This window comes from Pleurodeles waltl, chromosome 11 (assembly GCF_031143425.1).
Source record: "Pleurodeles waltl isolate 20211129_DDA chromosome 11, aPleWal1.hap1.20221129, whole genome shotgun sequence".
Lineage (NCBI taxonomy): Eukaryota > Metazoa > Chordata > Amphibia > Caudata > Salamandridae > Pleurodeles > Pleurodeles waltl.
Window position 1 is genome coordinate 807,538,814 of NC_090450.1, and position 24,705 is coordinate 807,563,518.

The window sequence follows — 24,705 nt, forward strand, 5'->3', positions numbered from 1 at the left end:
ATCTGACATTACCTCCATTTCATTAAATCCTTATGGTCTTTGAGCCGAGTCCCATGTAAATGTAAAAGGACATCACTCACAGCAACAATGACCCTCCACAAACATCTGTTACCTTGTGTCGCCTCCATCTTTCTTTAGAAGAGTAACTTCAACGTTACACACAGATGTACGGAAAAGAATCTAAAAAGTAACTACCTCAATTATTTTGTTACTAGGATGCAACAACGTAAGCTTGACATAACCTCAGTGCTTTAAATGGGCAGGTACTGAGTACCAGCACTTCTTTCATTTGGAGGGAAGTACCTGCACTTCTCAGCACTGCTGCAATACATTTAATGGGAGAGTACCGGCACTTCTCAAGAGCGAACTGGTCTTAGAAGAGTGAGTAGCTACGATTAGACATTTCCATTTAAAGCACTGAATAACCTGATATATGCTGCAGCAGAAATGCCACCGAGCGGGACAAAACCAGTTGGATTATAACAAGTTTTGTTTCTGTACTCGATATTTTCTTTTCACTCCCATCACGTTAAAGAAAGATCCATCCAATAAAGTTTCGTTGAAAAGGTAGGTTTGCATCCGGAAACAAAAAACCTAGATAGAAGCCCGCTATAACATTTTTTACATTTCTGGTGTTCATCGCAAAGCTCACTCTGCAAAAAGCCTAGTAATACCATTTTGGTATGGGCTCACCTGCATGATATTGTTAAGCCTTGGCTGTAAACTGCTCAAATAGTCCTTCTTTATTTCAATCTCTTTCAAAATTTTCTCTCTGCTTGCCAGGCTCTCTTTGTACTTCTCTGCCAGCCTAAGAGTAAACACACAGCAAGGTTACACAACGGCCAGTTATGGAAACAACACCGGACAGCCCTGGAACAGCATCAGTGAACAAAGACCTCACTCAGCATAAAATTAGAATGTGCATGCGAGAAGCCCCAAACAAATATGACAACATGTGCGGCCCTGGTTCTATCGGTCATCAGGATAAGACACGAAATTTAGGGGGTAAGCATGGTTTTGTGTGGCATGGACCTATTCTCATTGCAACACTTCCATTTAAACTGTTCCTAGTGGGAGTCAATCAAGCTTTATTAATGAACATCCATACACACTGCTGTTTCTTAGGTGTGCAACCGTCAATCCTAGCACCTGGTAATGTAATTGGATAGAAGTGTACGCATCACAAGAGAGCAAGGGACTTCAAGACTCACCTTTTCCTTTGTTCCAGCTCCCAGTCCAGACGAGCAAGGGTCTGCTGGTGGGGTTCATTGAGTGTAATTTGGGGGTTGCTAATGTCAGGAGGTGCCTCTCTGTAAAACTCCTCGACACTAACTAGCTCGACTTCCTCATGCTGAGACCTGCAGGAAAAAAAGGGAGAAGGGAATCAAAAACTGATGGAACAAAACGTGTTACCTGAAGACGCTTACTCACAAAAACTTGCAACACGTGGACAGGACTGAAAAGAGATCTTTAGTAATGGCAGAAAAAATATTACGGGAGCATCCAATCACCCGTCTCTTTAATTGAACATTTGGAAAGAAAGACTAACGACGGACTGTTTCCCCCTTCTCTCCCACATTCATCTAGCATTCTTAAATACCCATCAGTTGTCCCAGCAATATGCAAAAACACTGAATACATGACCTCAGCGAAGTATGCGGACATAAGACTTCTTCCAAAAACCTGAAATATCGCATCCAAGTGAGGAACAAGGTAGAATATGCATTTCTAGAGAAATTACACTGTACACACAATACAATATACATAATGGCAAAGCTTATTTAAGTGGGGTTAAGCAATAATTCTGATGTCAGGTTACCATTATTTGCAGCACATCACCTAAAAGAGAGTATCCTACCGCAATGAAGAAAGACTGAAAAAGGAAAGAGGGCAATTTAAAACCGGGAGGATTTGAGAGTTTTGGGTGAAATTTCAAAAATGAACTTATGGAAAAGAAAGAGTGGTAGTCTGTTCGACGATGTCAGGACAAGGTTAGAGAAGGAGGGGCCTGCTGCTCTGGGACTGCGGATGTTGGGTGTGTGGGCAAGCAGGAAGAACGGTAAGTGACGATGTCTGGAGGGGACATTGAATCGAATTTTGCTGCTGAGCTAAGAGGGGCCCATATTGTTGAGCTCCCTGTACATGTGACCGAAAAGTTTAAACATTGTACACATTTTCACAGGGAGACAGTGAAGTTTGCGTAAGTGACCAGTGATGGAAGTGCGATGGGGCACCTTTAGAACAGGCAGCTGAGATCTGTACAACCTGTAGGTTATTGGTGAGGTATGCCACGAAACCCATGCAGTGTGCTGCGGTATCTGATCTGCTTGTGATGAGCGACTGAGTGACTTTTTCTCTGAGAAACAAGAGGCCGCCATTTAAAAAGATGTTCCTAAGCATTTGTGGATGCTAAAACAGCAGGCAGAGGCAGTGGTTAGTGAGCTGGTCATTGTGAGTTGATTATCAACAACGATGGTCATGTTCATGGTGTTTTTGGAGGGATGGGAGAGGTTCCCAGACCTAACAGCTACAAAGCATTTGTGCCAGGATGGTACAGCTGCTTAACAGGGCAATTTGAGTTTTCTCACAGTTGAGCTGGAGACTTATTACTCATTCAGTCGGCTACCAAGGACATACAATTAATGAAGTGAGTGGGAGTTCTGTGTCATCTAAAAGAGAAAGGATCAGCTGCCCGTCACTTGTGTAGGAGATTATTGTAAAGTCAAAAGAAGTGATGAAGGCTACTAATGGCGCCATGTATAGGTTAAAGAGTTTGGGGCTGAGGGAGCCCCCCTTGATACTTTGCACAATATATTAACTGCATCAGGCTGGAAGGGAGGGAAAGAAACCGACTGGGTCCAGTGTGAGCTGAAGAACATGAATCGTTGAAGTGATAACTGGCAGGTAGCTGTGTTATGGAGACGCTTTAGAAGGATGGTGCGGGAAACTGTGGAAAGCAGTCGGATCAGTCTAAAGCAAATACTGTTCCTTTGTAAGATATGTTTTCCAAAATGCACCAATATGGCAGTTCTCTCTGTTCTCGCACTGTACCGACCAAGAAATACACGATTCAATCCCCATTGAACATTGCACCAGCAACGTCGCATTTGCTGACTGTTCCCATGATGTAAGGTGAAGGTTCCTGGGGATTTTTTTTTTTGATTTTTTTTTAAACACTCGCACTTAGCAGGTCAGCTTAAGGGTCCCAATGAAATTAAATGAAATGAGTTGTGGCTGCCATTCTAGCCAGTCCTTCCCCTCAAAGGGCATGGCAATCTTCTGAGGCTGCCATGCTTCTTTTGGCCCATGCTGAAGAAAGAAAACTGAACTAAGCTCCTGCTCCAGTTGATGACTGAGCACTTGCCACATTGGCTATTTGCCATACCAATAGTAGGCATACAAAATGACTCGCAATGCTTATATAGTCACAAAGTTTATGCGGCCAAGAAACAAACCATCACATTGCAGTACAGACCCAAGAGCAACTTAAGTACAGCCTTACTCAACAACAGGACATTGCATAGCTGTCCTTGAAAACCAGTGCTCCATAAACTTGTGTGCTTATTTATTAATCTTCTACTGCTCTCATCCTCATGGTGGCCTAAAACTTGCAACCAGTGTCAGAATCAGCATTATTAAAAACATACAAAAGCAAAGTTTACTAAAATTAACTTGGAAGTAAACCCTGCTTCCTGGCTGCATCCAATAGCCCAATATACCCGATTCTGCACCCAAGACCATAACCCTGTACGTAGTGCAACCCTCCGGCCGATTTTTGAATTTTTAACTTCAATATTAATTCTTCTTTGACAGACACAATATAAGTAGCTTTACAAGCAAAAGCCCATATAGGAAGCTTGACTGTGACACAACCAACTTTGCATACTCTCTACCTAAATAGAAAAGAGTACTCCAACACCCATATTTTCTTCCCCCTGTTCCCTCCTGCCCCAAAGAGTTCTGCAGACCAGAACCTAGTCGAGTCCAGTTCCAGAAGGACAAACCTTCCTAAATGGTTCTATGTCTGCATTCTACACTCAAAAACGTTGTCTACCAGGGCCATACAAATCAATAAAAAGCAGAAACAGAGCAATACTTCTAAGCTTGAAGGTCATCTACAAAACCCTTAAGTTTAAAACCAAATGCCAATAAGTTAGGAACACTCAGCCAATCTGAACACAGCACATACACTACATGCAGGGAGATCGTGACCCCCTCCCCCTCCATGCCAGACATCTGGACATGTTACATAATGGCTCGCATTATGTCCACATAAGTTTGAGACCCACCTGCACAATTTATCAGATGCTCAGATTTATGACTCCGTCACCAGGTCCGGATTCCTTTCTCCAAAGGATGCATAGAATTGTTTTATGAGGCTTCGAGAAATGTATATAATCTCGCTCAGAAGCAATGTACTAGAAGACAGACATCAGACCCCAACTCTGTACTGCTCTCCTGAGCATCGCGTTAAATTAAACCAACTGTTCTTGTTTTGCCAAAAGCCTCTGGTATTTAATTTTTTTTAAGGTAAATCCACATTCGAGCAACATTTTGACGAGCCAGCAAGGAGAAATTGTTTTTTCAAACGAAACTGCTGCTGAAGGAGGTGGACTCCACCTATACGTATTCACATCTGCTCAACAAAAGAGGTGAGCAGACGCCACAATTGATTGAAAGTTTTGCTGAACTTGCAGGGCTTAGGTCATCCTGAAGCTGCAGTGAGTGGGTAAGGGACGACATCTGACCCTTAGTCACCGCATCTGACATGTGGCAAAGTAGGAAGAAGAGTAAACATTTAACCGGATTGCCCTGCCACTGACAGAAATCTGACATGGTACACAATTTATGTGTCTGAACTGAGTAGAAGGGGGCCTCCAAGGTGATCCCACAGTGGTCACCTTTTTAAATTTCACACGGCTAAGGGTGAAAATGTTGTTTAGTCGCTTGGACCACTGGAAGTGACACAGATGGTACCCTTGGACCCTGAGTGCGATACAGGGGCAAGGCCTTACTGCTTGAACCACTTGGTGTGACACAGATGGTACACATAGGGCCTGGGCGTGATATGGGGCCACCACCTCAATCTTATTTTTTTTTTAGTCTTAGTCTAAAAGGGTTTTCTCAGCACCATTGCTTTTTTTTTTTTTAAACACTGGTGGGAAGTGAGACATGGGTATGCATGACCCCTGGGTGTGTTGTAGGGTGCAATTCACCATTAGGGATAGATTTGAATCTTGGAGATTAGGTTAGCTAGTGCTTGGCTGAGGAGGGCCTGTAGTTGACGAGCTGTTCCTTCTTCTCTGTGTTGTTGCTATTTTTGCCCCTGAGCCAATCAATATTGACAGACTATTGGGCTCACTTCGTCCTGTGTACCGTGCAGGGCCTCCTCTCGGCATCAGGCAGCACATGCTAGGAGCAGGCTCAGGGTTTTAATTTTGTGGGACTAAGTCACCATTTTGTTTCTGTCACATTTTTCTCTCTTTTTTCATTTCCATTGTGGTTTTCAACTGATGCATTGTTGATGTTGTGGTGCTGATGAACTATTGCAACTATATTTCATGTTGAAATGCTATGCCTCATTAAGAAATTTAATATGCTCATGAAGAAGTCGCTATCTTTCTCAGACAAATCATTATTCCATATCTCCTTTTGCGCTGCTAATAAACGGTTCATAATCTTTTGCATCAGCCACTGCACTTTCTTTCAGGGTGTGACCCTCCATATGCGTTGTTTGTATTTTGATAAGTCTGTCTGAAGCATCTTTGTCTAAAGTTGAGTTTGCTGCTAACAGTTATTGCCACCATAATCCCAGGTGCATATTTCCACACAATAAGAGTAGAATTTAAAATGATTCAAAACTCAAGGAAGTTAGAACTATACCAGTACCTTAAAAAAAGGTTCCAACTAATCATGGAGTCGCAGCTAAGCCACATGCAAACTAGATTCCCTAGGCAGGCTAAAAAGCAAGATACATTTTGCAGTGAATGGCACGCACATACTAAGGCACACGCGTTCCCCCTGACCAGAAGGGGAAAACATTTGACACCAGCATAACAGAACACCCAAGGACATACATTCAGAACAAATTTGTAGGGCGAAAGAAGGCTAAAAGAGGCATCTGTAGAAATATGGGCCATCTTCGAGGTAGCCCTGACCTGTAACCACCCAGAACTCACAAACACGTTTTCCGCAACTCCCCCACATTCGTAGGTATGGAGATGTTCTCTGTGATGCCTGCCATCTCAGCCGTTCCTGCACTAAGTTACACCAATCCGTCCGTTATGGGGCCAGGAGGGTTCCTTGCCAGACAGCGCAATGCTAGATCCAGGGTATGAGGAGGGAGGTCGCCAGACCAGCTAGCCCAGAATATTCCAGCTCCATCCAAGGTCAGCGCTAGGCTTCCCTCAAGTTCGACTGCCTGTCTGTTGCATTCAGTCGTTCAAACACCAGCAGCATGGGGAGCATTCACTCCAACCCGTCCGCTAGAGCACTCCCAGGTGACTGGGAGGTTCAGAGCTGTCCTAGACAGTGACACCATCTGTCAGGGAGAGGAAAAAGTTCCTAGCCCTCCAGGGTCTGATGTCGACTGGGAAGCCACAGGGTATACTCCCCCAAGGTGTTCAAATACAGATTCCACAAATGCACAGCATAGGTGCAGGACATATGCAGAGGGTTGGGTCTTTAGCTAATCCAGATACAATTACTGTACCTATGACGATGGGTCCGGTAACTCCATTTTATGCATGTGTACACAAAAGTGGAGTGAGCTCATTGATTAATAAAACACTCAAAGACTTAACTCCAGGCCAATAGGTTTTTATATAGAAAAATATTATTTTCTTAATTTATTTTAGAACCACAAGATTCAGAATAAAAGTACATAAATTGTAAGGTACTTGGCATAGGTAAATATGGAACTTTGAATTAAAACAGTAATGTACACAGTTTTGGCAAAAATGGCAACAAGCTATTTTAAAAGTGGACACAGTGCAAAAATCAACAGTTTCTGGGGGAGATAAGAATTGGTTAGTTTTTCAGGTAAGAAAAGCACTTACAAGTTCAGTCTGCGAGGCGTAGGCAGCCCACCGTTGGGGGTTCAAGTCAACCCCAAACACCCAGCACCAGCAAAACAGGGCCGGTCAGGTGCAGAGGTCAAAGTAGGGCCCAAATAGCATAGGCACCTATGGAGAATAGGGATGCACTGGTTCCAGTCTGCTAGCAGGTAAGTACCTGCGTCCTCAGGGAGCAGACCAGGGGGGTTTTGTAGAGCACTGGGGGAGTCACAAACAGGTACACAAAATACACCCTCAGCGGCACAGGGGAGGCCAGGTGCAGTGTGCAAAGTAGGTGTCGGGTTGTAACTTGAAATCAATGGAGAGAGCCAGGGGTCACTCTGGTGATGCAGGCAGGGTACAGGGGGGCTTCTCGGGCCAGCCACCGACTGGGCAAGGAGGGTCACCTGCTGGTCACTCCTGTACCGGTAGTTGGTTTCTCACGGGACGGGGGGCTGCAGGTGCAGTACTTCTTCCAGGCGTCTGGTTCCTTTGTTACTGGGCAGTTATGGTCAGGGGGAGCCTTCGGATTCTCTCTGCAGGCGTCGCTGTGGGGGTGCAGGGAGGTCGTCTCAGGGTGTCCAAGTCGTTGAAGTCGCCCGGGGGTCCTCTCTGCAGTGTTGGCTCTTCTGGACACGAGCCAGGGGCGTCGGGTACAGTGTGTTGGGGATTCACGCTTCCGGAGTGAGGCTGGAGTCCGTTTAAAGATGGTTGTTTCTTGGTTTCTTGGACAGAGCTGCTATCCACTGGAGTTTCTTGGTCCTTTGGTTGCAGGGCAGTCCTCTGAGCCCTCAGAGGGCGCTGGTCCTAATGGATGCGTTGCTGTGCAGGTTCTTTGAGTCTGGAGACAGGCCGGTAGGGCTGGGGCCAAGTTGGTTGTCGTCTCTGTCATCTCTGCAGGGCTTTCAGGTCAGCAGGGCTTCTTCTTGCTTCAAGTCATCAGGAATCGGGTTTCCTGGGTTCAGGGTCACGCCTTAATACTCAATTTAGGGGTGTGTTTAGGTCTGGGGGGCGGTAGCCAATGTCTACTGTCCTTGAGGGTGGCTACACCCTCTTTGCGCCTCCTCCCTGTGGGGAGTGGGGCACATCACTAATCCTATTGGGGGGAATCCTCCAAAACCAAATAAAGGATTTCCTAAGGCAGGGGTTATCTCAGCTCAGGACACATTAGGGGCTGTCCTGACTGGAGGGGGACTCCTCCTTGGTTTTCTCATTATCTCCTCCGGACTTGATGCCAAAAGTGGGGACGGTGTCCGGAGGGGCGGGCATCTCCACTAGCTGGAGTGCCCTGGGGTGCTGTAACACCAGGCTTGAGCCTTTGAGGCTCAACGGCAGGTGTTACAGTTCCTGCAGGGGGAGGTGTGAAGCACCTCCACCCAGTACAGGCTTTGTTCCTGGCCACAGAGTGACAAAGGCACTCACCCCATGTGGCCAGAAACCTATCTGGATGTGGCAGGCTGGCAGAAACCGGTCAGCCTAGCACTAGTAGTTGGACTGGTGTACAGGGGGCATCTCTAAGATGCCCTCTGTGTGCATTTCTCAATAAATCCCACACTGGCATCAGTGTGGGTTGTTTATTGTGCTGAGAAGTTTGATACCAAACTTCACAGTATTTAGTGTAGCCATTATGTAACTGTGGAGTTTGTGCTTGACAAACTCCCAGGCCATATACTCTTTATGGCTACCCTGCACTTGCAATGTCTAAGAATTGGCTTACACACTGTAGGGGCATAGTGCTCATGCAACTATGCCCTCACCTGTGGGATAGTGTACCCTGCCTTAGGGCTGTAAGGTCTGTTAGAGGGGTGACTTATCTATGCCACAGGCAGTGGGTTGAGGACATTGCACTGAGGGGAGTGCCATGTCGAATTAGTATTTTTCTCCCCACCAGCACACACAATCTGTGAGAAAGTGTGCATGTGCTGAGTGAGGGGTCCCCAGGGTGGCATAATACATGCTGCAGCCCTTAGAAACTTTTCCTGGTCACAGGGCCCTTGGTACCAGGGTTACAATTTACAAGGGACTTATCTGTGTGCCAGGGCTGTGCCAATTGTGGAGACAAAGGTACAGTTTAGGGAAAGAACACTGGTGCTGAGGCCTGGTTAGCAGCAACAAAAGGCAAAAAGTTAGGGGGTAACCATGTCATCAAAGGCATTTTCCTACACATGCCACTTGCAGGAACTAGCACTGCATCATTTACAAACCTAAGAAAGAGGGAGATGACCATGAGCAGAACTGGTTACTTGATTGGCTTTCCTGGCTCCCCCGGTAGGTGACCAGACTGTGCATGTCACTACTGTCGATCCTTATTCTTGTGTTGTTTCCTACAAGTGGGAATTTCCTGCTGTAATAACGAAGTCTTCAAATTAGGATGAATGCAAGTAACTAGGGAAAAGGTAATAGACAACAGAAATATGCCAAACCTCAAATAACCAGACTGTCATGAAGTATGGGATGGATAATGTAGTTGAAAATTCAACGGGGTGAATGTTCATATTGATAAAAACAATGTCAATGTGTACGAATAACAACAAACTAGCATCATTAGTGTCGAATCCACCCAATGTGACCTCCTTATCAACCACAATTCAGAAATACATGGTCAGGCCAGCCCTGCGACCTAGGCCTGAAGCAACTGATTGACAGACCATAGGTGGGAGGACACGTAGCCTATAGATAAAAGTGCAAACATGAAAAACCTAGATCAAGCCTTCAGATACGCAGCAACACCACAATGGTCCTAGGAGATTGGTCCCCAATAAAACACATGTGGCCAGAGTGGTGCTCGTTTCCAAAACACCATAAAAGTAAGATGTCACACAAAGTTAGGAACACTCATCCAATCAGGACACAGCACACACAACACCCAGTGATCACGTGCCTCCAATGCAGACATCTGGACATGTTACCTACTGGCCGCATTATGTCCCCGTAAGATCAAGACCCACCTACTCAATTTATCAGATGGTCAAATTTATGACTAGGAACCTGACTAGGCCCGGATTCCTTTCTCCAAAGAATGGATAGAATTGTTTTATTACACATCGAGAAATGTATATAATGGCGGTCAGAATCAATGTACTTGGAGATAGTTATCAGACCCAAACTCTGTACTGCTCTCCCGGTCGCTGTGTTTAATTAAGCCAACTGTTCCTGTTTTGCCAAACGCCTCCTGTCTAATTTTTTAAGGTAAATCCACTTTTGAGCAACACAAGTACTTCACAGCAACTTACAGGACCAATCTTCCGGTCTTAGGGTGAGTACGCAGAAGGGTCCTAGGACAAACTAACAGGTCACCTCTGGTGACACTGGGGCAGCCAGGTGTAGTGGTGCAGTTCAGCATCTGATGACCAGTGTAGTTCTATGGGGCCAGTCCGGTCACAAAGATGCAGCAGAGTGGACTGAGAGTCCACTCCAGGTAAACCACTGAGGGGGTTCAGTTCTTGCAATGCCTATGGACATAGGGACACCAGTGTCCCTGTTCTCCTAGGTCTGGGACACCGGGGTGCAGTGGTGGTTTGGACCATTTGGTTTACCATCCCCTTTGGGCGTTGCAGTAGAGGGCTGACAGAGACAGGCTTGTGGCGTGGACTGTGGGTCCAGGCCAAACGAACCAACAAGTGAGATCAGGTCTCACAAGCCTGGGGGCATGCAGGGACACCAGTATTCCTCTTCTCCTCTGCTCGGGGCTTCTGACTGCGGAGGTGCAGTGGCCTGTCGGGTCTCCATCACCGGAGGCGGTGGTGGGGAAAGGGGTCTGCAGACATAGGACAGGTAATTAACTGCAGCCTTAAGTTGATCCACTCTTTTACACTTGATTTTTCAATCATTAGGTTCTGAGGAAATGTATTTTACTACTGTGATCATTACTGGTTTGTGTTTGCACTACTGAAATGTACCAAAGTACACCAAGATACCACAGTAGTAGACTTCAACCAATTCAAACTCTGAGCCCACTGTTTGGGTAGATCAGAGTAATATGTTCTTTAAATAGGTGCATCTTCAGCTCTCCTATATTGGAGAAGGGTTGGGGTGGCCCCAATGGATATGGGATTGTGTTCCAGGTCTGGGAGAATTGATGGAGAAAGCCTCTTGCCTTGTTTTTCCTTTTTACACTTCTTTGACTCCATAATAACAGTATATGACAGTGTATCAGAATGAAGAGACATGTAGGCTCTGTTCCATGAAGGAGCAAATAATTAGCCTCTAGTATACTTGTTTATGCACCTAATGGTGTAAGTGAAAAAAAAAATTGATCGGTAACCTAGATATAAACTGCTGTTTATTAAAAAGAGAGCACAGTTCTTAACAATCGTTGTCACAGCCAATTAGTTTATTGGCTTTACTAATACCACAAGGCAATGTTGTACATCATTTGGGGAAAAATAAACAAAACGTCTGGCAGTATCAGCAAGAAAAAAAAAAAAAGAATGGAAAAAAATGAGGATGTGACTTCCTTCCGCTAGTCCATGCATGTGTGATGAGTCATGCGTGTGATGGCGGGTTGATGAATTAAAAAATGTGGAAGAAAAATATAAAGACTGGAAAAGCAGCACACAATGTAAAGAGCGACACCGGTCCTGGGGAGGCGCAAATGATGGACAGCAGAATATGGAGTGCAGGTGGAAAAGCACACAAGAGAGTGAGAAATTCACAAGGGTGATACCAACAGGGGTGCTGAAGAGAAGAAAACGACAGTGAGATAAACTCTGGGTGGGGAAGAAGCAGACAGGGGAGATATAAACATGCAACACTAGGTAGGCATTTAGCTGGGGGACACTAGGGAGAAAGGTGGAAAACACATGCACTCTCATGAAGTGTTTATTCAAAAAGAAAAAAAGTTCCCTAAACATGAACAGTGGAAGTATTCAAGTCAGCCAATCAAAGTGGTGGTAAATAGGCTATGCTCCCAGGGAGGAACAAACACAAGATGGATCAGATGGGACAAATTAAAAATAGAAGCAGCAGCAAGCAAATGGGAGCGACAAAGCTAACATTGGTAAGTAGTGCGGGCGGCGGGGGTGGGATGAGAAAGCCCCTGTAAGTTCTTAGTATAGTAAGACCACAACAAAGATTTCTCAACCAGGAAGATTGTGATGTCTGGTAGGCAAGAACTAAAACATTATGGGACCCCAACCCCTCCACAACACCCCCCCCCCACCTTTCACACTTGGTGGCATGCTTCCTCATAGGTAAACTCCTTCACTAGCACCTCAATAATGCAAGCCCAGTTCATCCAGAGCTACTGGTGTCTTTTTATGTTCTCTGTGTATGAAAGTTAAACATCTTTTCGGGATGGTCTTAGCTTTATACTTTTGAAAACAGTATTGAAGCAAGAGAGTGCTACTAATTTTATTCTTCCCAATTAGCCTGTCTCGTACAATAGGAAAAAAAACTCTAGGAGTGGGAGATACTAGGTACTTCTTAGAATACCATCCACACAATTGTACTTTTGCCAACATGTTTCAGAGGTGAGAAACACATCCATTGGCTTTCTTCAGGACCAAATCCACCTATCCTGCTGCAAACCTAGGTTCACTTCACCTAGTGCAAAACAGGTTGTCACTACTCTCATTTAGAGGTTTTCCATCCATGCTTTGTGAACAGATTTAAAAAAAAAAAAAAAAAAAAAAAAAAACGAGCAATAAATATCAACTTTTACATAATGCACTTAGACATGCATGAGGTCCCATCCACCATAAAACACACACACCCATGTTTGTGTTTTTCACTGTACATTTCAAACATGGAGGACAGTATTTACTGCTGCAGATTTGTTTCCTTTAACCTGAACTCTTCTGGAATCTGGGAAACAGTAAATAACACCTACACCATGTAGGAAGCTGGCCATCTGGACAATCTGGCCACCATGCAGGCAGGCCAGACTATCCTTTTTGGCTTGCAGGGCTTAAATCTTAAATGCTTTGTTTGTCGTAGTGTGGGCAAGCAGTTTAGGCTTATCAGAGGGTAATGTGAAGCATTTTGTTCAACACACAGAGTCAATAAAGGAGACACACACAAGAAGAAACTCAAGACCAAAACAGAAAAATAACTGATTTTTATATTAATTTAGACACCAAGAGCTTCAAGATCAGGTAAACACTTTTTGAGTTAGCAATTTTTAAGAATACTGATGTCGGATTGGAAGCATGAGCCTCGAATGTGGTAATGTTATCCTATGGGAGAAACATACACTGCATAGGGTTACTTGCACATGACTTACAGTGCTGTTCTTCTGAATTTAAGGTAAGGAAGGACAGAGGGTGCAGAAGTGCTTCCAGCGGTGGTAGCCTCGAATACTACACGATAAAGGTTGCAAGTGGGGACTGGGTGACCAGACCGACAGAACCCAAAGGGATGCCCGTAGGTGTTTCTGGCCTCTGAGAATGTGGTCCCTCACCTGCAGGTGGTCAGAAACATGTCTGTCGTGGCAGGCTGGTCGATACCAGCCAGCCAGCACCTTAAGGGACTAGTATGTTTCAGGGGACACCTCAAAGATGCAATCTGGGTGCACGTCAAAATAAATCCAAGCCTGGAGTTATTAAGACCAGGTGTTTGATACCAAACACCTTAGGTTTCAGTGAAGCCATAATGTAGCTGGGGAACTCGTAATGATGAGTGTCTAGTACATTCCTTAAGACTGCTTCCCTGTTCACTTGCAAAATCCAGTAATCAAACTAGACACCACAGGTGCATACCTGCTCTTGCAGATATGTCCTATTATCATATATAATGGATGCTGGCTTAGGGATTCAAGGCCTGCGGTAGGGGTGACATACATATATTTAGATGCAGTGAGTTGGGTATTTTTTTCTGGCTTGCACCAGGACACGCAGCAATAGCAGCTCTGTGCATCTTTTTAGGGGGTCCCTGAAGCTAGTACAATGCATGCTGCAGCCCTTAGAGACCCTCTCCAGTACCAAGGTACCAGGGGTACCATTTACTAGAGACTTACCGAGGTACAGAAGTGTGTGCCAACCGTACACATTTTACCTTGTTGTAGGGAAAGAGCACTGGAACTGTTTGGCAGGGACAGAGTGCACCTCACTCGAAAAACCTCAGTACCAGAGGGGTTGACCCTGACCAAAAGGGGCGCCTTCGTACACCCCTTGATCCCCCCAAATGAGAGGGAATGAGACTAACCTTTCCCAAGAGTGTCTTCATTGTCTAAGTAGAAAAACCTGGAAAGGTCATTTGCAATGGCATGGTCAGTACCTGGTCTTTGTTCCACTGTAAAGTCCATGACCTGTAGGAAGATGGACCTCCTCAAAATTTCCTCCCTTCATTTGCATCAGACACCTGAGAGGCCTGTGGTCGGTTTAACCAATTAAGTGAGTACCAAACAAGTATGGTCTGAACTTCTTCAAGGACCAAATCACAGCAAAAACGTCCCTCTCAATGGCACTATAAAGCTGCTCTCTGGGGAATAGCATCCTACCATTAAAAGCAACAGGTTGGTCCTTGCTATCATTGTTAGTGTGGGATGGGACCACTCCTATCCCATGCTCAGAGATATCTGTCTGCACAATGAACTTGGTATAATCTTGAACTTTTAGAATGGGTGCTAAACACAGTGCCTCCTTCAGGTTGTCAAAAGCCTTTTGACAACTCACTCTCACTGTTCAGTTTACTTTCTTAGGTTGCTTATTGGAGGTGAGTTCTGAGAGTAGCCACAATAGTGACATACCCCTTCACAAACCTTCTATAGTACCCAGTTAAGCCAAGGAATGCCATGACTTGGGTCTGGGTTGTTGGAGCCTCCCAGTCCAGAATTGTCTGGATCTTGGGTTGTAAAGTTTGAACTTGGCCTCCACCAACAAGGGGGCCACATATAAAACAGTGCCCTGCTCTATCTGGCACTTGCTTGCCTCGATAGTGAGGCCTGCCTGTTGCCAAGCCTCAAGGACCCTTCCAAGATGGATCAGGTGATCCTGCCAAGTAGAGCTATAAACCGCAATATCATCTGGATATGTTGCACTAAAAGACTCCAATCCAGCAAGAACATTGTTCACCAACCTTTTGAAGGTGGCAGGGGCATTCTTTAACTCAAATGGCATTACAGTGAATTGGTAATGTCCATCTGGGGTCGAGAATATTGTTTTCTCTTTAGCTCCTGGGGTCAACCCAATCTGCCAGTATCTTGATGTTAAATCAAAAGTACTGAGAAACTTGGTTGCAACCCTGCCTGTCAATTAGTCCATCTGCCCTTAGAATGGGATATGCATCTGGCTTAGTGACAGCACTGAGGCCCCTGTAGTCAACACAAAACCTCCGCTCTGGTTTACCTCCCATAGAATGAGGTCTTGAGACTAAGACCACTGGGCCAGCCCAGGGACTTTCGGGGCTCAATCACCCCAAGTTCCAGCATCCTGCTTACTTTTGCTCTGATGCTTTCTTTGACTTGATCAAACTGTCTGTAGATTTTGCTCTTGACAGGCATACTGTTTCCAGGGTCCACATCATGGGTACACCAGGTAATCTGTCCAGGGGTCAAAGAAAAGAACCCAGCATACTGCCTGAGAACTTGCCTGCAGTTAGATTGCTGCTGGGAAGTGAGGGTGCTTGAAAAGACCACTCCTTCAACTAAGCTATCTGCAGGGTGTGGGAGAGGAGGGAAAGGAGAGGTTCCCTCTTCTTCCTAGCCCTCATTAGTGACCATGAGCATGGTGTGAGCATGGTCATATCAGCTCTGTCATAATAGGGTTTAAGGTAGTTCACATGGATGACTGTGAGGGTTCCTGGGAGTACCAAGGTCCGCCAGATAGGTGACCTCTCCTTTTCTCTCAAGGATAGGGTAGGGTCCACTCCCCTTTTCCTGGAGGGCCTAGGGAGCCACAGATCCCCCAACACCCAAACCTTCTGCTCTGGTTGGTACTCCACCAGTGAAGCCTTTTGATCAAACCATTGCTTCTAGGGCTTTTGGCTTGCCTTAACGTTTTTGTTGTTTTTTTCAATGTAATCAGACATCCTGGAACGTAGGCAAAGCACATAGTCCGCTATGTCTTGTTTGGACTCTTTGAGAGGCATCTTCTAGCCTTCACTCACTAGACTTCGTGGTCCCCTAACAGGACGGCCAAACAAAAGTTCAAATGGACTAAAGCCCACTCCCTTTTAAAGTAACTCTCTGCATGCAAAATGCAGACATGGCAAGAGGACATCCCATCTCCTTCTGAGTTTTTCAGGGAGCCCCAAGATCATACCTTTCATGGTTCTGTTGAATCTCTCAATTAAACTATTTGTTTGTGTGTGGAAAGGTGGTTGTGAATGTATAAGTCACACCATGTTCCTTCCACATTGCTCTGAGGTAAGCAAACATGAAGTTTGTACCTCAGTCTGACACTACCTCCTTAGGGAAGCCCACCCCAGTAAAGATACTGAGGAGGGCTCTGGCAACTGTAGGGTCAGTCCTAATGGGAATTGCCTCAGGGTACCTGGTGGCATCATCCACTACTACCAGTATAGGTTTGATCCCTGAGGCTGTTTGTCAACCTCTACCCTTTCAAAGGGTACCCCAACCACTGGAAGTGGAATTAAGAGAGCATTGTGCAGTGCGCAGGGCACCCGATTAGACTAGCACCACTGCACCCGGTGCCCCAGGGCTGATAAAAACTGTATCACTGGTCTTGCTTGTGACCTTCCACCCTAGTACACGACAGTCCACTGGGGACCCCCGAGAACTGTTTGCAAGAACCCCTATGCAGTAAAAGTACTTCTAAGTCATTACTGGGTAGAAGCACATTTGGGTAAAAGTGTTAGTTGTTAAATCAATACAACTGCAACAGTACTTAGGTTCTTTGAAGTTTTCTGGTGTTGAAACATTATATAGGCAAAGTAAATATTTTTCCAAACAGTGGTCTTGAGTTCCTTCCTGAGTGTGTCTCAATTATTGACTCTGTGTGTTCAACAAATGCTTAGCACTACCCTCTAATAAATCTAGCTGCTCACCTACACTTCCATAAAAAACAGCGTATGGGATTATTATTTTTACTCTTGTAAACCGATAAGGGTCGCTTGCACTATCTGCATAGTGTACCCCTACATTTGGTATACTGCACAGACAGACAACTTCCTACAAGGGACACACATATATTCTCATGCAGATATGTCTTCGCATAAAATATAATAATGCAACCTTCCTTAGGGCTCTAAGGCCTGCTGTAGGGGTGACTTACAAAGATTATATGCAGTGACTCTGGTATGGCACACAATGAGCGTGCCATGTCATGTTTTCACTCATGGTTTGCATCATGTCATGCAGCCGGAAGGGTAGTCTGCATGTAATTTGTATTGTGTGTGGGGCGGGGGGTCCCTTAGGGTGGCATATACATACTGAAGCCTTTAGAGACCCTCTTTAGTACCCATGGCATAGGTACCAGGGATACCATTACTAGGGACTTACAGGGGGTGCTAAAGTGTGTGCCAATTGTACACAATTAGATTGGTATACGTTGCTTTCAGGAAAGAGCATATGCACTGGAGACCTGCACCTTCAATCAAAGAAAAAACTTCAGTGGCAAAAAGTGGGGCTACCATGTCAAAAAAGGTACTTTCCTAGACTACGCTGTAGGTGAGGAATGATATTAGATACAGCGTTAGGACGCTGCACACAAATATATAAGAAATTATCTATGCCTTAAGTCTAGGTTAATCCCAAAAGTTGTTCCCTTCTGCTTTGCTTCCAAGCATACTGACATCGGTAATGTTTGCACTGCTTGCAGTCCCTTAAGTTTCATGTATGCACACATCTTAAAGTATACGATGTCAACCTACTTTATAAGGAATTTAAAAACTAGTGGTCATCTGAAGCAAGTGTTTCACATTATTATATACGAATGTCAATTCACCAAAGGACCAGGGGTAGTGGATTTGACATAACTCACCAGTTGACTTTTATGTTCACTCACACATACACACGCTTACACATACACACAGTCTCTTTCATTTAAACACTCACCTGCATGCATGCACACAACATACATTTAAAAGCATTTTGTACTTACCTTTGCAGTGAAGTAGGGTCATATGCCAGCTAATGGTACTCTATTTTTTATTACAGTAATAGTTATTATGTTATTATTCACTATTTAACACAAATTCACAAACAAATAAGGAGATTAGAGCCCCTACCGAGGCCCATAAGGACAAGCTATACCTGTGTTCCTGGTATTGATTTTGCTACTTCAAAAGCAGGGAGTCACAGCTGTGACCCCTAAATGAAGTCTGTGTTATAGGGAGGTGGCACTAATTTAGAGCTCCAATATCCACTCTTTAATTCTTTGTTGTTGCATACTCCAGTCTGCAGGTATCATGGCTGTGTGAGTTCTGAAAACCACAATAGCTGGTGACCAACTCATGTGACAAAACACATGTAAGGAATTACAGAACTACAAAAAAATAATAATAACTGAAGCCAAGGCAACTGGTTGGGGGGGGGGGGGGGCACATTTCTATTTTCAATGCTATCTACCCCAAAGCAGACAACTCCTTTTTTCTCTATCCTATTTACAATCCAAACATTTTCGGGTAACAGAGGAAGTAGAAGATAATGTGCCTCTGGACTTCAATTCTGATCCGTTCATGTTGATATTTTTCCCTGAATCATTCCAGTTCCTGTAAGTGACAACGCAGTGAATAGACCTCGTTATTCAACAGAATTATATTTTATTCCCCAAATGACCAAACACAAAAGAAAACTATACATACTACCCCTCTTTTCAGAAAAGAAAAGGCACAGTTGGCAAACGTCATTCATCAACAGCAATCCTAGAATGGGACTAAGCAGAATACAGTCTTTGAGAGTACTCAAAGTTATCCTTTCTTGGCAGTGAACTAAAGAAAAATGTATTTTTATTGCCGAGAATAACTGAGAAAAAATAGGATAAGGAGAATCTGCTGCTGATCCAACCCTGTTGTAATATGCAAGCTATGCGCATGACGAGTGCTTTTGTAAAATAAATTATCTGGCTGGTTGTAAGGAAATGCCTCCTTGGCATGGTTACCCCCTGACTTTTTGCCTTTGCTGATGCTATGTTTTGAATTGAAAGTGTGCTGAGGCCTGCTAACCAGGCCCCAGCACCAGTGTTCTTTCCCTAACCTGTACTTTTGATTCCACAATTGGCACACCCCGGCACCCAGATAAGTCCCTTGTAACTGGTACCTCTGGTACCAAGGGCCCTGATGCCAGGGAAGGTCTCTAAGGGCTGCAGCATGTATTATGCCACCCTAGAGACCCCTCACTCAGCACAGACACACTGCTTACAAGCCTGTGTGTGCTAGTGAGAACAAAACGAGTAAGTCGACATGGCACTCCCCTCAGGGTGCCATGCCAGCCTCTCACTGCCTATGCAGTATAGGTAAGACACCCCTCTAGCAGGCCTTACAGCCCTAAGGCAGGGTGCACTATACCATAGGTGAGGGTACCAGTGCATGAGCACTGTGCCCCTACAGTGTCTAAGCAAAACCTTAGACATTGTAAGTGCAGGGTAGCCATAAGAGTATATGGTCTGGGAGTCTGTTTTACACGAACTCCACAGCACCATAATGGCTACACTGAAAACTGGGAAGTTTGGTATCAAACTTCTCAGCACAATAAATGCACACGGATGCCAATGTACATTTTATTGTAAAATACACCACAGAGGGCACCTTAGAGGTGCCCCCTGAAACGTATCCGACTATCTGTGTAGGCTGACTGGTTCCAGCAGCCTGCCACACTAGAGACATGTTGCTGGCCCCATGGGGAGAGTGCCTTTGTCACTCTGAGGCCAGTAACAAAGCCTGCACTGGGTGGAGATGCTAACACCTCCCCCAGGCAGGAGCTGTAACACCTGGCGGTGAGCCTCAAAGGCTCACCCCTTTGTCACAGCACCGCAGGACACTCCAGCTAGTGGAGTTGCCCGCCCCCTCTGGCCACGGCCCCCACTTTTGGCGGCAAGGCCGGAGGAAACAAAGAAAACAACAAGGAGGAGTCACTGGCCAGTCAGGACAGCCCCTAAGGTGTCCTGAGCTGAGGTGACTAACTTTTAGAAATCCTCCATCTTGCAGATGGAGGATTCCCCCAATAGGATTAGGGATGTGACCCCCTCCCCTTGGGAGGAGGCACAAAGAGGGTGTACTCACCCTCAGGGCTAGTAGCCATTGGCTACTAACCCCCCAGACTTAAACACGCCCTTAAATTTAGTATTTAAGGGCTCTCCCTGAACCTAGAAACTAGATTCCTGCAACAACAAGAAGAAGGACTGCCTAGCTGAAAACCCCTGCAGAGGAAGACCAGAAGACAACAACTGCCTTGGCTCCAGAAACTCACCGGCCTGTCTCCTGCCTTCCAAAGAACTCTGCTCCAGCGACGCCTTCCAAAGGGACCAGCGACCTCTGAATCCTCTGAGGACTGCCCTGCTTCGACGACGACAAGAAACTCCCGAGGACAGCGGACCTGCTCCAAAAAGACTGCAACTTTATCCAAAGGAGCAGCTTTAAAGAACCCTGCAATCTCCCCGCAAGAAGTGTGAGACTTGCAACACTGCACCCGGCGACCCCGACTTGGCTGGTGGAGAACCAACACCTCAGGGAGGACCCCCGGACTACTCTACGACTGTGAGTACCAAAACCTGTCCCCCCTGAGCCCCCACAGCGCCGCCTGCAGAGGGAATCCCGAGGCTTCCCCTGACCGCGACTCTCTGAAACCTAAGTCCCGACGCCTGGAAAAGACCCTGCACCCGCAGCCCCCAGGACCTGAAGGACCGGACCTTCACTGCAGAAGTGACCCCCAGGAGTCCCTCTCCCTTGCCCAAGTGGAGGTTTCCCCGAGGAAGCCCCCCCTTGCCTGCCTGCAGCGCTGAAGAGATCCCTTGATCTCTCATTGACTTCCATTGCGAACCCGACGCTTGTTCTAACACTGCACCCGGCCGCCCCCGCGCCGCTGAGGGTGAAATTTCTGTGTGGGCTTGTGTCCCCCCCCGGTGCCCTACAAAACCCCCCTGGTCTGCCCTCCGAAGAAGCGGGTACTTACCTGCTGGCAGACTGGAACCGGGGCACCCCCTTCTCTCCATTGAAGCCTATGCGTTTTGGGCACCACTTTGAACTCTGCACCTGACCGGCCCTGAGCTGCTGGTGTGGTAACTTTGGGGTTGCTCTGACCCCCCAACGGTGGGCTACCTTGGACCAAGAACTGAACCCTGTAAGTGTCTTACTTACCTGGTAAAACTAACAAAAACTTACCTCCCCCAGGAACTGTGAAAATTGCACTAAGTGTCCACTTTTGAAATAGCTATTTGTGAATAACTTGAAAAGTATACATGCAATTGAAATGATTCAAAGTTCCTAATGTACTTACCTGCAATACCTTTCAAACAAGATATTACATGTTAACTTTGAACCTGTGGTTCTTAAAATAAACTAAGAAAAGATATTTTTCTATACAAAACCTATTGGCTGGATTTGTCTCTGAGTGTGTGTACCTCATTTATTGTCTATGTGTATGTACAACAAATGCTTAACACTACTCCTTGGATAAGCCTACTGCTCGACCACACTACCACAAAATAGAGCATTAGTATTATCTCTTTTTACCACTATTTTACCTCTAAGGGGAACCCTTGGACTCTGTGCATGCTATTCCTTACTTTGAAATAGCACATACAGAGCCAACTTCCTACACTGGTCATTCCTGGCTAAGCACAATGAGACTCCAAAGCATAATAACTAGGTTTGCCTTACAAGTCTCGCTCAGCAGAACCCCAATGCCACATAATAAACCATTGTACAACCAATGCTTTGTTGTATAAAAATAAATAATGTACTTACTTCACAATGTAATAATAAACATACGACACAGACTGGGGTAACTACACAGGTCACTAGGCAATTAAAAGAATGTGACTAACGGTAGCAGAGTAGTCCTAGTAGTACAAGGGTTCCCCCAGCTCTATGTGAAGGCTCAGCTACCATGTTACTTCCAGCTTACAACACAGGTCCACATTTATTTTGGTTATCCGCCCCAAGAGTTTACCACACAGGTGCCTTCCTTCTTAAAAATGTTCAGTTTACCTTACAGTTTAATTTTCAAATCTCTCACTTTCTTAGTCACTGCCCAAACTTAGTTGGTGCAACCACAGACAATTATCTGCCTAAACTGGTCAGCACACAAGCAGTTGTGTTGCTTGTGGTATTGTGCAGCAGCACACATCAGATAAAAATAATAAAGGCTTTAAAACGTTCTATCAAAAAGTTATAAATATAAAAAGAACTCAGAGACCCAAAAAGTGTAAAACATCGCTGCCAAGTGTAACATATCTGGCCCAGAGTCCAGGGAATAAAGATAGGCTGGATCAGGACATAGAGGTGAGGCAGTTGAATGAGGAAATGACATCTGGGAAATTGGTGGGTCCTTTTGGGCTCGTAGGTGAAGTTAACAAACTGATAGGGTAACAAATTGCATACTTCCTGGTTATGTTAATCATAATACTTGTTCTTCGCTTTTAGCTCAAGACTCCTGGGCTGAGACGATCACCTACATAACATGCAAGCCAGGAAAAGGAATAACCAGGAGTGAGAGCTACAGACCTAAATCCTTACTGAATGCAGATAAAAAAATACTTACAAGAAGTTTAGCAACTAGGCTGAATATCTTGTACATCAGGGCTAGAAGATTTATTTCATCAAGACACCTGGGAGACTGGAGAAGATATGCAATAGTCACAGTTGGCTTTGCAAGTATAATAATCCTTTAGTGATAGGTCTGGAAGATGTATGCTCAGCCTCTGACCAAGTTAATTGGCAGTTTTTATGAGGGACTATAGATAAATTTCACCTTAATACTATCTTTTTAGCGGGCAGGGCGTATATTTACGATGAATCATATTCCCCAATACAAGACGGACTTAGAGGTGCCCTAATTATGGAACAACCAAGCTAGGAGGAGCTGCCGATAGCAATTATAGACAGGCTGAGGATTTGTGTAAAAAAATATTTGTTTGGTTTACATACCAGTCTTTGTACCGCAAGGTGCCCTGATGTGAGATATATAGAGTACACCAAATATATATTACATTTCTTGTGTGAGCAGTTAACATATACCATACACCACATTCAATAATACGAGGCGGCTAAAATACACGCTTAGTGGTGCCATATCTTAAAGACAACCAAGCTGGTGGGAGCTGACACTTTGGGGTAGACATCAACTTGTTGAGACTAATCATCGGCAAGTCTTTGATTTTTTAATGATACTACTTTGGTTGTCTGCGCTTCCAGCGGAAGCCATTAGTTTAAACAAGGTGCCATAGATTCAGTCAGAAGTTCAATATGAAGTTGTATTTCTGAGGGGTCAGCATGCCGATTTGCTTTCAAAGCTTCATTAAGTAGATGTAGCCTTCCCTAGAATGGGAGACAGATATTTGGCTAGCGAAAGGCCAGGACGACCCTGGGAGACCCTATGCTTTACTCTACTTTGGTTATTTCCACGATTGGCAGATTAGTTTGCTGGAGGAGCAGCTAGCGTCCATGTGATCCTCAGGTCGGCCTACACCTGAATCTAAAAGGGTATTAGTGACTCAGTGGGGCGTGTTTTGCAGTGTTTTTATGCAGGTCTACATTCACACTATACACCCCACAAGGAGCACAAGCATGGCGAGCATTGATCAAATGCCCATGAGGCACTTGTTTTTATGGATCAAATCTGTTTATTGGCTTTTCAATTATAGAACATCACATACGCAACACAACAGAATATTACAATTACGTTAATAGACAGCTTACTCCATGAGCAGCGGTAGAAAACCTTAAATACAAAATACAACTTTGTTTCCCACAGCTGGCATATAATACAAGAATCAAACGGTCCCAGGCCCCGTTACAGTACAGTCCTGGCCCTATGTATACATCTCCAATATAGGTTCGCCCCCATACACTCAATTCAAGTTCAGAACCTTCAAGTAGGTCGGACATGTCAATTCTGAGAACTCCCCAGACAGAATTTGTAAGTATGGTTGCCAAAGCTCTTTAAAGTCGTCCCCCCCGCTGCTGTGAAGTCAGAGTAAGCTTTTCCATAGCGAGGATAAACCAGAGCTTGTGCAGCCATGAAACTACTGTCGGGATCTGGTCAGTCCCCCACACGGATAGCAACAGCTGTATTGCCGCATTTAAAGCGAAGGCCATCTGCCGTCCCTTCAATGATCTCAGGGGGAAAGTGAGAGGGTTGGGAAGGCCCAGCAAAATATACGCAGGGAATCTAGGTATCTGAGTGTCAAACGCTGGGTCGATAATGTCTATTATGTTCTCCCAGTACCGATGTAGTTTGGGGCAGTGCCATAGTAAATGAACAAGCGACCCCCTCCCCCACACCCTCTCCAGCAGAGGCTAGATTTAGCGGGTTTCCAAACATGGATCCTTGCCGGGGTGTAGTACCAGGAGGAGGCCACTTTGTAGGCTGTCTCTGTACCTGCTGCATTGTAAGCTGTGTGGTGCGCCCTATAAAAAATACTCTCCCACTCCTCGCCTGAGAGCTCTCTCTCCTCGCCTGAGAGCTCTCTCTCCAGTTCCCTCTCCCATCTCAGTTGACCCTTAGTCTTAGGCGAACGGGCCTCCCCCCGCAGGAGAGCGTAGAGCTCAGAAATCACGCACTTATCGCCCTTTTTCATTAGAATCCATTTTT

General features: G+C 45.3%; 1 protein-coding gene across 2 annotated transcripts in view; it reads right to left on the minus strand.

Moving 5' to 3' along the window:
* Positions 1-24,705, minus strand: part of THOC5 (THO complex subunit 5) — a 224,071-nt gene that overhangs the window by 133,121 nt on the left and 66,245 nt on the right. For both annotated transcript variants that reach the window (XM_069214584.1, XM_069214583.1), the window contains exons 6-7: positions 1,212-1,358; positions 694-808 (exon numbers count right to left, since the gene is read on the minus strand). In XM_069214584.1, coding sequence (XP_069070685.1) covers positions 694-808; positions 1,212-1,358 — 262 coding nt within the window. The remainder of the gene's footprint in view (positions 1-693; positions 809-1,211; positions 1,359-24,705) is intronic.